This window comes from Dipteris shenzhenensis, chromosome 10 (assembly GCF_047967505.1).
Source record: "Dipteris shenzhenensis isolate YYH24624 ecotype China chromosome 10, Dip_SZ_1.0, whole genome shotgun sequence".
In the NCBI taxonomy this organism is placed as follows: domain Eukaryota; kingdom Viridiplantae; phylum Streptophyta; class Polypodiopsida; order Gleicheniales; family Dipteridaceae; genus Dipteris; species Dipteris shenzhenensis.
This window is the reverse complement of record NC_141605.1, coordinates 9110136-9125162: the sequence shown is the minus strand read 5'-3', so window position 1 is coordinate 9125162 and position 15027 is coordinate 9110136. Positions and strand designations below refer to the sequence as shown.

General features: G+C 46.6%; 1 protein-coding gene across 2 annotated transcripts in view; it reads right to left on the bottom strand.

Moving 5' to 3' along the window:
* The window catches only part of LOC147897371 (GDSL esterase/lipase WDL1-like), a 59707-nt gene extending 45012 nt beyond the window's left edge, over positions 1-14695 (bottom strand). For both annotated transcript variants that reach the window (XM_087380575.1, XM_087380576.1), the window contains exons 1-5: positions 14585-14695; positions 14509-14535; positions 14194-14413; positions 14023-14100; positions 13442-13582 (exon numbers count right to left, since the gene is read on the bottom strand). In XM_087380575.1, coding sequence (XP_087236701.1) covers positions 13442-13582; positions 14023-14100; positions 14194-14316 — 342 coding nt within the window. In that variant the 5' untranslated portion in view covers positions 14317-14413; positions 14509-14535; positions 14585-14695. The remainder of the gene's footprint in view (positions 1-13441; positions 13583-14022; positions 14101-14193; positions 14414-14508; positions 14536-14584) is intronic.
* Positions 14696-15027: the final 332 nt, after the last annotated feature.

The window sequence follows — 15027 nt, the reverse complement described above, 5'->3', positions numbered from 1 at the left end:
TAAAAAGGGAGATATTCATTTCAATGATTGGCTCAACGTCACAGAAAAAAAAGAAAGAAAGATGTATTAACATCTGCAGAAAGCCTCACAGGCCTATGAGACAAAGTACAAGCAACAAAAAAAGTGACCACTGCATCTGGATAACCAGAGAGTTGGGGGAATGCCCAATGCAGCAAGTCCTCCCGAGTTATTACAGGCATGGCTACATTATAATGCTATCATAGATGGCCTTTATTACATCAGTCTAAGACTGAGAGAAGGCCTCACAGGCCTATGAGACAAAGTACAAGAAACAAAGAAAGTGACCACTGCATCTGGATAACCAGAGACTTGGGGGAGTGCCCAATGCAGCAACTCCTCCCAAGTTATTACCAGGCATAGCTCCATTATAGTGCCATCATAGATGACCTTTATTACATCAGTCTAAGACTGAGAGTCTTGGCTCTTAGATTACAAATCCCAAATCAGTGCTTGTCCATCTCTGTAAAGTTTAAACCTCCCTTCTCTTCGCTTTGATGATGAGGGATCAGATATTTAGGACGATGGAGTGGTTGGGGCGGGAGCGGAAGGAGCTCTGGATCAAGCATGGAGACACGGCTACTTTCCAATTGGCTCTCCCCCCTCACAAAAGACGTTTGTGCCTTGCAGCAGTGGCGCTCCACTTAGGGCCGAACAAGCAGTCCGGCAGATTGCACATTGGCCATTGAATCACTACACCTGATGATAATATATATATATATATATATATATATAGAGAGAGAGAGAGAGAGAGAGAGACACACACACACACACATAGGCCAAAGGCTCTGAACATACTCATCCACATTCTGTGTTTCTCTAATCTCAATCATTAGAGCGCTCTATGAAACTCATATTATGCAGAATGTGTGACAACGCATCAACAACTTTATTATCTTTCCCTCTTTGCTACCATATTTTTATATGTGGTTCCTACATGCCTTTTGTCCACCTGACTCATGTTAGAAGGTCTGGTCCAAGCCGGCCAGATGCAAAGGCCAACCAGCCTGGTCAGTTGGTGGGCTGACAGGTCGGTGCATTGGGCAGGGAGCGGACTCCCTGGTCGGCCAGTTTGAGGGGGCCTAGCCCCTCCTATAAAAAGCCCTCATTCCCTCCTCATTCCTTATCACCTGCACAGACAGCCTTGCACACAAGCAAGTGCACAGAGGGAGAGGAAGAGTCTCAGTCATTGACAGCCTCTCGGGCTGTTTGTACACGCTCATCCGTGAGCTTTTAGTGGCCCACTTTTGTGGAGGAATATATCTGAGTTTCTGTCCTATCTCTCTTTCAGTTTTTCTGAGTGTTGTATGAGCTAGTCAGGGAGTGAGATGCGAGTGATTCTATCCTCTATTTTCAACATGGTATCAGAGCTAGGTTCACAGCTCTAGATCGGAGTACCTCTGCAAGAAGGCGACTTCAATCGACACTCAGGTTTGCTGTGTGGTCCAGTTCTCCGCTGTAAATTCAGTTTACTGTTCTTTATTACAGCAAGGATGGAGGACAAAGATTCTACTGTTGCCTCTTCAGCCCCTTCTCTTCCTTCCTCCTCCTCCAGATTCCTCTCAATCACAATCCTGAACTTTGGAGAGTCAAGGAAGCTAGACAAGTACCCGATTTGGACAATGAAAATCCGGAGCCATCTTGTGGCCCGGAAGTGTGGAAGCTAACAACGGGGGTGGAGGCAAAACCGGAAGACTTGTTGGACAACAAGGGGAAGATTCTCATTCTAGTGGATGGTGAAGACCTTGAGAATTAGGAAGAGAGAGATGCCCACTCCCTAGCATTAATCATTGGGACCACGGCGGACTCTGTTCTTCTGCACATCCAGATAGTCAAGACGTCCGTAGAGGCATGGGCTATCCTGAAAGATTTGTATAAAACGGACAATACATCTCAAATTCTGATGCTCCAACACCAACTACACAATCTGGACATGAATGAGGCAAACAATGTTCATGACCATCTGACAAAAGTCAAGATGGTAAGGGACCAGCTCGCGGCAGTTGGTTAGAAGGTAGATCCAAGTCAACTGGCACTGTTGATCTTACACAAGCTACCTCGAAGCTTTAAGAGTTTCGTGACTATGGTCACTGCAAGACAGAGGACCAAGCCTCTCACCTTCGAGGAGCTTGGGCCTTTACTATTGCACAAAGAGGCTCAGGAAAAATTGTTTACGCAATCGGACGAGAAGGCTCTCGTGGCGAGGGACAAGCCCGGCAAGGGTAAGTTCAAAGACTCCAAGAACAAAAGCAAGACTGAGGATGCAGAGAAAAAGAGACAGATGAAGTGCTTCTACTGTGAGAAGCTTGGTCATTCTGCTAAAGAGTGCCGCAAGAAGAAGGCGGACCTCAAAAAGAAGGAGTCCAAGTCCAAGGAGGAGCCAAAGACCAAATTGGCAAACGTCACGACCAGCGCTCTCTTCATCATCACTGAGTACTGCTCCGCTTATGCAGTCAGTGAAGGAGAGGAAGGTTGGTATGTGGACAGTGGAGCTTCAAAGCACATGTCCAATAAGGAGTGGTTCAAAACCATGGAAGGTACGCATCCCAATTTCAAGGTCACTCTTGGTAATAACCGGTCATGCCCTGTGAAGGGTGTCGGTAGTATTTCATTCATTATGACTGTAGGAAACGAGGAGTTGATTTCCGGTGTACTGTATGTACCAATTTGTGCAAGAACCTATTGTCTATCAGTCAGATGGACAAGCACAATATATCGGTCTTATTCAACAACGGCAAGGTCACTATCACATCCAAGGCAAACGGACAGGTGGTGGCTCAAGGTGTCGAGGCGCATGGGCTATATCGACTCAACGCTCTGTTGGTGCACGGGGACCCAGATTATGGCATGAAAGGTTCGGCCACGTCAACTATGGCACTCTCTCCGAGATGCAGAAGACAAAGATGGTGGATGGACTTCCACCGATTGCAGGCAATGATCGTGTCTGCAGAGCTTGCATGGAAGGCAAGCAACACACGGACAAGTTCCCACAGGAGGCCTCATCAAGGGCCAAGAAGCCGCTCGAGTTGGTTCACGCCGACATCCGCGACCCCATGTCTACGAATTCATTCGCAGGTTCGCGGTATTCTCTCTTACTAGTGGATGATTTCAATCGCATGACATGGGTATTTTGTCTGGCCAAGAAATCGCAGGCTTTCGAGAAATTCAAAGACTGGAAGGCCCAGGAAGAGAAGGAGAGCGGGGAGGTAATCAAAGCCTTCCGCACCGACAGAGGGGGACAGTTCACTTCTACCGAGTTCAATGGATTCTGCAAGAAGCACGAGATTAAGCAACAGCTCACTATAGCTCGCACATCTCAACAGAATGGAGTTACTGAGAGGAAGCACAGGACCGTCACGGAGACAAGGTTGACCATGTTGCGAGGAAGGAATCTCTCGAAAGCCTACTGGGGTGAAGCCGTGAACACTGCCGTTCACATCCTCAACAGGAAACCAAGACCAAGGCTGTTGAGGACAAGACTCCATACGAAGCTTACTATGGTAAGAAGCCCATCATATCTCATCTAAGTGTTTTCGGATTTAAAGCATTTGTGCATGTACACAAAGATGAGCGAACAAAGCTGGATCCCCATAGCCGGAGCTGTATCTTTGTGGGATACAACGAAGAGTCCAAGGCCTACCGCCTATTCGACCCGGACAAGAAGAAGATCCTTATCAGCACGGATGTGATCTTTGAAGAGACCAAGCCACAGCCTGCAGAAGAGGTTCCAGAACTTCCAGCGTTACCCCATCCAAAGTCACCATCCGAGAGATGGAGCCGACTGTAGACCCCGAGGAGGAGGATGAGGAGGAGCATGCCATTCCAGAGCCAACTCCCAAGTCAACTCCATCAAAAGCACCTCCATCTGAGAAGAAGCTACCTCAATGATATTTGAAGACATTAGCAGACTCACGGGTCATGGACATTCTCGAGAGCGGTCCCAGAGCGCGGCGGTCTCAAAGAAACATGAAGACTCCCTCCGTGAACTTCGCTTTGGTAGCTCAACTTGCGGAGCCCCGTTCCTTCCAGGAAGCAAAGGATATACCAGAATGGCAGGAAGCCATGAAGGCAGAGATGGATGCCATTTTAAAAAATGACACATGGGATTTAGTGTAACCAGCCTCAACAACGTAAAGGGTGGTAGGATCCACTTAATTACAGCATACACAGTAAATAGACAAGTAAATATGCACCACAAACAAATTACAGGGGAGCTAGAGCGCTCCTACTCAGAAACAAGGACACCCATCGGCCCCAAACGTTGGCGCCCCTTGTGGTATTTATTTAACGTTCATTTGAAGCCAAGCGGCTGATTACAAAGGTCTCTCAGAAGCTGCACCACAGGCAAACCAACGCCCGCAGACTCCCCGCCCAGCCCACCTTGTAATTCCCTGCTCAACTTCAAACGGTGAACGGCATCCAATCCCTAGGCAATCCTGTATCCTCAGCCGACCAAAGCATGCAACAGAGACCCCAATACTAGAAAACCCTAGATCCTGCACAGAGAAGATGATTCTGCCCTGTCACAGCCCAAAAGCAGCAGAGAATAGAACCCCATGCCTAGGAAGATACCAAAACCAGCCACAACACCCAAAAAGCTCCAGAAATCAGGTCAAAATCTCCTGCAAAGCCTAAAAGCAAGTCGCATTTCACCCGGAGCAGCCTGGTTAAGTCATGAAATCATGGAACAGCCCTAGAACAATCCCAGGCACCTAGAATAGCCTGAAAGAGCCCAAAAGCAAATCGCAAACTGGAACAAACAACCTGGCAGAAATCGCCACCTGCAACATGCTCTTGGATCAATTGCAATTTGCTCTAACAGGCCCTGGATCACCTGGAACTGCTGGCCCCTGGGTAAAAACGAATTTCCTTGGCAGGCCCTGGATCACCTGAAACTGGCTCCTAGGTAAAAACGAATTTCCCTAGCAGGCTCTGGATCACCTGAAACTAGCCCCTGGGTAAAAATGAATTTCCCTGGCAGGCTCTAGATCACCTGAAACTAACCCCTGGGTAAAAACGAATTTCTATGGCAGGCTCTGGAAGCTCCAAACTAATGATCTGGCTCCTCTGAAACTGATTTGGCCAACTGCCTCTAAAAGAAGGGCTTCCCCCCCCCCCTTTTAAAGCCCTAGGCTCCAAAAAGCAATGTTTTTTAATTGCACCACTCTTTTGGGCCCCTAAAAGCAGTTTTTTAATTGCACCACTCTTTTGGCCCCCTGTTGCACACTTTGGCCCTAGGAATTAATTGCCTAGTAACTGGGCGCACATTCACTATTTCCAAGGGCCCACTAGAAATTGTAATTCCGTCCCACCCCATGGCTGGACCCTCGCGCCCTAGAGACTCAAAGTAGTCACGCGCAAATTACAGGAGTCGCAAATCAAAAGTCCCATAATTTCACGTCCTCGTGACAAACCCCCCTCTTGAAGGAAGGCAAACGTCCTCGATTGCTTGCAAAAGAAAACCAAGTGGAAACACTACAATGTTTGTTAGGCAAAAGACAAGCAAACATTCCACATACATGCATACGTGCATACACAAACAATATGCTCCCGACGATGTCCGATCCACCTCACGTCGTATAGCCATCCCTAATGACCCACTACCAGTGGTACATCATGAGCATATGTAAACACTTAATGCATGCACAAAGATAATCAGACTCTACTTCCCAGGGATAGTTCATGCATGCTTTACCCACCTATGGCCATCTCTTCAGACCCACACTAATGGTACATCATGAACATCCGAAGTACCTGAGATATCAAATCCAAATCTGAGTGGACAGCCAACCATGCCGCCAACAGATCACCAACAATGCGTATACAATTTGTAGAGCTGCAGATAACAAATACGTAGAGCATTGCAAACCAAGCGACTAGTACACCACGTACATCGCGGCCAACGATGCACAACATAGACCACTTCCAAGAATTGCGCATCCGGAACCAAGGTCTAGGGGAATCCTTTCGCTTTTTGTCGAAACCACATGACAAAAAAGAGCATTCCCATCTTGTCGAATCCTCATGACAAGAATAACATGCATATTTTACCGAAACCTCATGGCAAAAATAGCATTCTTATTTTTGTTGAAACCTCATGACAAAAAGGCAATCTCATTTTGTTGAAACCTCATGACATAAGAACATCCAAAAGTAGCAAGGAAAACACCATCCTGCAAACCGTATAACATACATCATCCAGAATCGAATGCCAAAAAGAGTGGCAGACTCTGCCATACAAAATTCTTTTTACGAGTACCTGTATACCGCACTATACAAAACCAGCCGTAAACAATCCGTTGTGGAATTAGGAACTCTTGCCCTTTGGAACATTCCGTGGCTCTAGACCAATGTCCCTCCTCTTTGCAAATAAAACATTTGCCAGCTTCATATAAAGCGCATCGTTCCTCTGGAGACAAACGATTGCGTTCATCCTTTTGACGATTAGCTTTTCTATCAGACTTATCCCCGCAAGATCCATTCTTAGATTCCTGCTTCTGTCCACCTTTGAACCCAAAAGTCCTCGCCTGCATCAAAGCATATGCCGTGCTAGCATTCTCGATAAGCTGAGACATATTGGAGACTTGAGTCTTCATGCAGTAGTCTCTCAACTCCTTAGGCAGTCCGCAACAGTATTTCTCAACCTGCTCAGTGAAAGTAACAAGCTGGTAGGAGCTAACGGGCAACAAAGCCGCCCAAAACTTGCTGTTATACTCCTCTAAATTACGGCAAGTATTGGAATTCAGCTCATGCCAAGCAGTCATGATATCTACTTCAAAAGTCGTGGTAAGCCACGCGGCTGAAAACACCTATTTGAAACCTAACCACGTGTTTGGTGTAGTGTTTTGCATAAGCATAGTGGTCCACCACTGAAGTGTGTTCCCCTTTAGAAAACTTGCAGCCCGGCGTACTTTGGATGACTCTGTGAAATTCCCTCCTGTGTAGGCTGCATCGAACTGCTGCAAAAAGGTCAAGGCCTTAAGTTTGTCCTGCACCCCACTGAATGTCTCAAATTTCACGGCTGCACCTGCCTCTTTAAAGCCTTCAACTTCCCTTGAGGTGCCAAATTTTCATAAGCAGGTGCCTGGGCAAAAGGGACAGCAGCACTCACTCTATCCCCTACACTACTAGCATTAGGAAAAGCTGTACTATTCAGCCAGCACCCGAATTTTGCATATTTTCCAAAGCAAGGTTACATGTTGCTGCATTAGGCATACCTATTTGCATCCCTAGGGCTGCTCCAACATTTGCATACATCATGTTCTGTCCCATGGGCTGTAAACTAGGCTGAAACCCAACTGTTTGACTAGCAGGCATACCCGAAAATTGGGCTTGTGGGCTGACCATAGCCTGAAACACTGAACCATCACCAAAATAACCTGACTGAACCAAGTTGGCCAAAGCTCCTTGCTGTCCGGAAACCATGGACTGAAAATTATTACCTTGAGTCGGTCCCGGAATCGTGTTGGACTGCTGCTGACCATAGGGGATTTGAGAGGGCTGATCCTGAAAAGTGACATGTGGTCACTTGTTAGCTTCAACATCCCTATCCCCATCATCAGGCTTCCTTTTCTTCGGCTGCACATCTAAGTTCATCATCTTCTGGAAGCGAGGATCCTGTGTGAACTGCGTGAAAGCACTCATGAAACTCTGCATCTGTGCCTTGAATAGTTCCACATCCTCCTCATCCGTCCGATCATCCTGATGCTCTGCAACATGCCAGGTCTCCTCTCCTACACCCTGGTCACCACCAAGAGACTGAGACATCTACTCTTCCTCCTCAGTAAGGCTCATGGATCTCTCCCTGTGTGACATATTTACTGAATGGTATGCTGTCTTCCTCACCTAGTCTGCTGGACTTGCACCAAGCCAACCACAGGCTCCCCTCTTGAAGAAGTTAGGTGGATCCCGGCAATGGGACCACTGTAACCAGCCTCAACAACATAAAGGGTGGTAGGATCCACTTAATTACAGCATACACAGTAAATAGACAAGTAAATATGCACCACAAACAAATCACAGGGGAGCTAGAGTGCTCCTACTCAGAAACAAGGACACCGATTGGCCCCAAACGTTGGCGCCCCTTGCGGTATTTATTTAACATTCATTTGAAGCCAAGCAGCTGATTACAAAGGTCTCTCGGAAGCTGCACCACAAGCAAACCAACGCCCGCAGACTCCCCGTCCAGCCCACCCTGTAATTCCCTGTTCAACTTCAAACGGTGAACGGCATCCAATCCCTAGGCAATCTTGTATCCTCAGCCGACCAAAGCATGCACCAGAGACCCCAATAGCATCCACTGTCTGAACCACTCCTGCAATCGCACAACCAAGTGCCCAACCAGCCAAACACGGCTGCACAATTGCAAGACAAAGCCTTCAACAGCTGAACTCTAGTGCAATCAAACAACCAAACACTTCCCAGTGGGTTGCCTCAATCTATAGCATCCCTAGCTACTGCCCAACAGCATAAATCAGCCTTTCTTCGCGAGGAAAGCAACCCAAACACAATAACCAGCCAGCAGCCAATCTGAGAAAACAACTGCAAGACAAAGCCTTCAACAGCTGAACTCTGGTGCAATCAAACAACCAAACACTTCCCAGTGGGTTGCCTCAATCTATAGCATCCCTAGCTACTGCCCAACAACATAAATCAGCCTTTCTTCGCGAGGAAAGCAACCCAAACACAATAACCAGCCAGCAGCCAATCTGAGAACGGCAAAAGCAGGCAAAAAGCAAGCCTTCTTCTACCCAGTATCCACAGAGCTAGGTCACCAGAACTAGAAAACCCTAGATCCTGCAGAGAAAAGCTGATTCTACCCTGGCACAGCCCAGAAGCAGCTGAGAATAGAACACCCATGCCTGGGAAGATACCAAAACCAGCCACAACACCCAAAAAGCTCCAAATATCAGGTTGAAATCTCCTGCAGAGCCTGAAAGCCTGAAAAAGCAAGTCGCATTTCACCCGGAGCAACCTGGTCAAGTCATGAACTCCTGGAACAGCCCTAGAACCAATCGCAGGCACCTGGAACAGCCTGGAAGAGCCCAAAAGCAAATCTCAAACTAGAACAGACACCCTAGCAGAAATCGCCACCTGCGACAGGCTCTTGGATCAATTGCGATTTGCTCTGGCAGGCCCTGGATCACCTGGAACTGGCCCTTGAGTAAGAATGAATTTCCCTGGCAGGCTCTAAAAGCTCCAAACTGATGATCTGGCTCCTCTAAAACTGATTTAGCCAACTGCCTCTAAAAGAAGGGCTTCCCCGCCCCCCCCCCCCTTTTAAAGCCCTAGGCTCCAAAAAGCAGTGTTTTTTAATTGCGCCACTCTTTTGGGCCCCTAAAAGAAGTAAGGCTATGCACAGTTAGAAGGACTTGACTTCGACGAGACCTTCGCCCCCACAGCTAGGATGGTGACTATTCGGACAGTCATTGCCTTGGCTCTCATCACAGTTGGCCTATTTCTCAGATGCTAAAAGTGAGAAACCGGGTTGAATCTGTCCTAACTTGAGATAGGTGAATCTCTGCTCAGCAATCTTCAAAGCTATGTTCTGTGTATGATCAAAGAGCTGTCTTTTATGATTTGAGGTTTGTTCCACTCGTCAGTATGTCAACCATACGTATGCTAGCAAATTGACTGATAATACAGAGGTAGAGAAGAAGTCTGGAGGTGACCCTCATGCATGCAGGGACGAAGGCAACTCGCTCATTCCTAGTCATTTCTCGGTTCTGGGATCAGCACTGAATGCATTTTGTGATCGGCATGCATCACAATTGCTTTTCTTGTTTCATGTTGGTTGCATGTGGAATGGGTTCGTCATAACGTTCTAATTTCAAACTGATGCAGGTTTGTTGGCTTGCACGACCACTTTGCCAATGAAGACGAATGCAGTTGGTGCAAGTTGTCTTCCAAGTGAGTACTCGACAGGCCCTCTGCTGATAACCGGGAGTCCTCAAAACACAGAGCGTCAATTGTTGAAGAGTTCACCCTTTAAAAAAGATTCAAACGAGAGTCTTTTTAGGGCATTTCCAGCTGCTGCTTCTGCCAAAGGTGATAGTCGTCCGGTTACTATTCTTCTGTCAGGGTTGAATTCACGGATCCATGGGGATTGTGTTTATGTGGTTTCCTCGATAATTTGATGTCGAGATATCAGTCTACATGTGTAGAAATGGTATGGGTTAAGGGTGAAACGTGAAGATCCAAACGGTCTTCCATCGTTGACCCAAATCAAGCGATAGGGAGTGCGATAGAAGGTTTGGGGTCGCATGTCCTTTTCGGCATGCTTGGTTGTCGATTTCCGTCCAATCTCATACATCTCCTGTTAGTACAGAGGTCTGGAGTTTTGGAATGGTTGAATCGTCTTTCACAGTGGATTCGCCTATGTTTTGGAGTTTGTGTAGTGATTAAAGCATTAATCAGAAACCTTGACAGCTTAGACCACAAACACGTCATACTTAGATGAGAATGAAGATGGTAACATCCCAAGTCATGTTGTACTCAAGCATAGGGAGAAGGAAAGGATCGGCACACGCCATAATCTAGCAAGCCGGTCTGTGCCAAAGAGAAGAGCGATACATTGTTGAAAGAAGATCTTGTGGCTCAACATGACATGAAATGATATATATCGAGGAGTTTGAAGGGGCTGATTGGGTCGGATGGGTAGGTTTCGAGGAAACATTGCACCTCCTCCATAGATACCTTTACAATTAGCTCAAAACACTATGCTAACTGTCCTTAGACATAGAGGCCTATAACTTTCAATAGAGACATGATATCAAAGATTCAAACACACATAGAGCTGCGCCTTGAGATGGGCTTCGTGTTGATATACATTTCGTAAGAAACAAAGAAGCGGCCAGAAAGTTATGGGTGGTTTACTAGACGGGGGACGGGGGTAAAAACTATCATGAAAACAGACTGTCAAACATAGAGACTCATAACTTTTTGATGTAGTATCGGATTCAAGGTCTAATCACATAGAGAAATGCGCCTTAAAGAGAGCTTCGGGCTGATATAAGTTTCATCTAAATCGGACTACCGAGTGGAAAGTTATGAGTAAAACACCAACACGCGGTCAAACACAATGAAGCAAGAGAAGGAAAAAGGGGTGAAGCCTAGTAGTGTCCAAGAAAAGGGGAAATGGGTGATGGGAGAGTCACCACAGGAAATATTGATTGAGAATCCAGAGGCACCTCCTCTCCCTCGCGTAAGCCTCGACCCTCGGCCAGAAGCTCGGCGGATGAAGGCACAAAAGGCTACTGCTACTGTCCAGCCTTATTCTTTGATGGATGACTTCATGGATTTTAGGCCCAATATCACCTTATGACAACTCTGTCAATTGTCTCCACATAAGCATCAAACTATTGCATTCTTGAATCGCATGCCAGGAGGGCGCCAAAGGGGATCTGTTCAGGGCGGCAGAGACGGTAACAGTTCAAGATGGAGTAACACTAGACAATTGCTCAGCCTATGCTGCCCTCACATGTGAACAAAGTCTGGGCAAGCCTCCGTGGGCGGCCAACCAAAAGAAGTAGGATATCTTCCTCGGACCATAACCACGTCCAAAACTTGGAATGAACATCCCGGGGCACTCTTTGGGCCCACCCAATGCCTCTCCCTTGAAGATGTCCACATCGAAGAGTCCATCTGAAGCCTCCTATCAATCCGTGTGGTGTAGGATAAGAAGGGCACCTCGTCCACTTGCTCGGCAAGGCCGCCCCTAGAGGGCCAAAACCACTTTCCTAGATCCCACTGGACCTCCCTTAAGGGCCTACCCTCCCAAAGCCAGAGGCACCATCTGGGGGCATCTTGCTCTGAAATACTGGGAGGGTCAATGTCCCACTCCTTCCCCAAACGTCCCACCACTATGATCATCTGCCAGTGAATCCCATCAAGACTCCCATCCATCTCTGGGTCTCTCTCAATGAGTGCCTGGAGTAGGCCTCCAAGTCCTACACGGAAAAAACTGGGCTGTGTGCTGCCTTGCTGCATCATCATCCTCAAGGGGACACCAGTCCGAGAAAACTGGCCCAACCATCTGCTCGGACAAACTTCACATACTGGTCCGACCATTCCCTTCAATATACTACACTTGACAAACTACCCTAACACAAAATACAACCGCCCCAAAAATTCGACTTCCTTTTCAGGATTTGGCCTCTCCTCAGGCAGGCCCAATGAATATAATTCATCTTGTTCTAAGCAAAGATAGCTTGTACCACAAGTAGTTTCTTTATAAATAGATCGCTAGGGCTAATTCAGTAGTAGCTCTCGAATTTTTATTTGAGCTGCTCTTACCCTGGTTCGAACCTATAATCTGTCAAAGGTACTTCATCTTGGAAATATGCTGCCATTGCAATTTTCTGAGATCAATGCTGTTGCGTGCCCTAACTGAGGGCTCCTGTGGCAATTGACCGTCTCAAAGCCAATTTAGAAGATCATATTAGTCGATTAAAGTCCTACCTTCAGTGCTTTTAACTTTTGAGAGATTCAACGGAAAAGGAACTTCGTGGGGAGCCAATGCAATCTTGTAGGAGATGGGTGGGGCTTTCCAAAATAAAAGGGCCTGAAGGCACTGACAGGCCACGTGGTGGGTGAAAGGACAAGTGTTGAAGTGAGGGCACAAGTGTTGACAGCATTATTGCTTGAGCTCTTTATGACAAGTGGTGCAGAAGGGCCCAAAAACTAGAGCATGCAATCCAACTGTCCTAGGGGAATCTCCTCGTCAAGTAAACTCTCCCTACCTCTTGGATAGGCTGCCACTTTTGACACAGTGACCACATGGCTGCCATGTGGCATTGCTGTCACTTCTCAAGGTGTCACATGTCACACTGCCACGGGGCATACCTACCACAGTCAGACTCCCACAATCCACATGTGACGTTGCCACGTCTGGGCTATCACATTCAGACTCTACTAACTTGTGGACCAATTCTCAGATATTGACGGACCATCATCATTGGCTATTATTCCAACACACCATTATTTGCATCTTTGGAAATATGGTTGGCCTTGTCTCCAACTGGAGGCTATATGCGTGGAAATGAAGTGGCCTGAAGGCAGAGAATGGTCTCCTAGAGGTCTGTTTCGACCTCACATATTAAATAATGTGTGGTAGCTTCAGCCCTGCTTTTGAGCTCAACCTATGACTCTCCATGTTTGTGGCATTAGTGTAGCTTTTCTTTGCCTTACTCCAAGCTGGGTACCGTTTTATCCCTTGAAGGATGTATGTACTATGTTCTTAAAATATATGATGCAAGTACCACTTAGTCAGCAATTATTAGAGTGACCGTTAGACCCCATGATATCAAAAACATTTATTACACATTTTCACAATTCCGCTTCCCTGTGCACCAAGAACATTGTTTAAGAAGAGGGTTTAAAATGTTCTTTTGTGCTTAGAATATGGTTTGCAAAATTATTTCACCTTCAGGTATGAAGCTATGGACCGAAGATTTTCTTTGAATTCCTGCAGAGGAACATGTTGACCTTTTCCACTAGGCATTGGAAAGGCTGCATCGTTGGCACCAAAAAACACTATCACCAATGCCGGTTGTGAAGGAATATCCTGCATGTCATTAACAGGCAATTAGGGGTTAGTAATTATCCTTGTAATTGATATTGTTGTCTATCCACAACGGAGAAACCGAGATTTTGGCCTTTCTTTGTCGTCCCTTAGAATGCACGTTGTCTATCCACTTCGGAGAAACCAAAAGCTTGACCTTTCTTTCTCGTCCCTTAGAATGCACAATCTCACAGACTTTGCTGTCTTCATTCAAGGCCAAAGAAACATGCTAACAAGGGAACGAAACTCTGTCACTGTTGCGCTACATCAACTGTTTCAACCCTCCATCCATTCCCTTGATGAAATTATTTTCTTGATTTTTGACATTTTCTAGAAAGCGTGAACGTCTCCTGATTTATATTTCTCGTTTTATATTTTCCGTTTCCCGTTTGTTTTTAGTCCGAAAAGCATAACACCGATGAGGAGCTAGTTTTTAAACAAACCTTGGGAAAAAATTGTTGAAGGGCAGCACAAGCTCGTCGAGTGTTCCAACCAGTATATCCCCTAAGCAGAATATCTGCCTGCAGCATGCAACCAAAGAGACAAAATGTCTCTCCCAATCAGTAAATGGAGCAATTGCAGCAGTTCAATGAGGTCAATGAAAGCCGTTTCACCTTACGAGAGTACAGATTGGTGAGGCCAGCTCCCCATCCTCCTGTTTCGAAAGAGTACTGAGTCATAGACGCCCCGAAAAGGACGAACAGGGGTCTCTGGTAGGGGGTCACCATGGATTCCATCCAGGCAAGATGAGCGATGGTGAGCAATGATGAATTGGTGTATTAGGAAGGTGAGATCCTACCAAAGTTGCGCATTTATTTATGGGAGTTGGCGGAGCTGGACAACGACCAGCACAAAGGAGATTCATTTTCTGTTAGTACCGCCTGGTGTGCGATGCTCTTTTCTCGTGGCTTTTCTCTACGCATTCATACCTGAAAACGTGGAATTCTTCTAGCGCCAGAAATCAACGTAAAACGTGGCTTTTTCTCGTGGAATTTTTCTAGCGCCCAGAAATCAACGTAAAGCTGGGCAAGCTATCATGTGCAAACTTTGATCCCAACTTCAACAAGCAATGCCAATTGGTGCACTCCCTACACCATCAATGCCGACGACTCGCAAAATCGGTGTCCAATCCGCGTGAGTGGTGGTCGGTCGGAAACCGACGAAACCGGATCCTGATGGTCGGCGGGTTGACGCATGGTGATGCAGAAAATCGCCCTGAAATCCATTCCATAATCCAAGACAGGCAAGTCACGAACGAGGTGTGAGAAAGTGTGGAGTTTTTTATTGAAAGAGGTATACTTATATATTATTCAGAATAACAGAGTCATACAAAAGACATCTCGAACAAAATGCCCTCAAGACGAACTCTAGCACTCTCCTCAGGCCAACTGGCCACTAGCCACTTAACTTGGACCCCTATGTCTACTACTGCTTGCTTGCATGCAAGT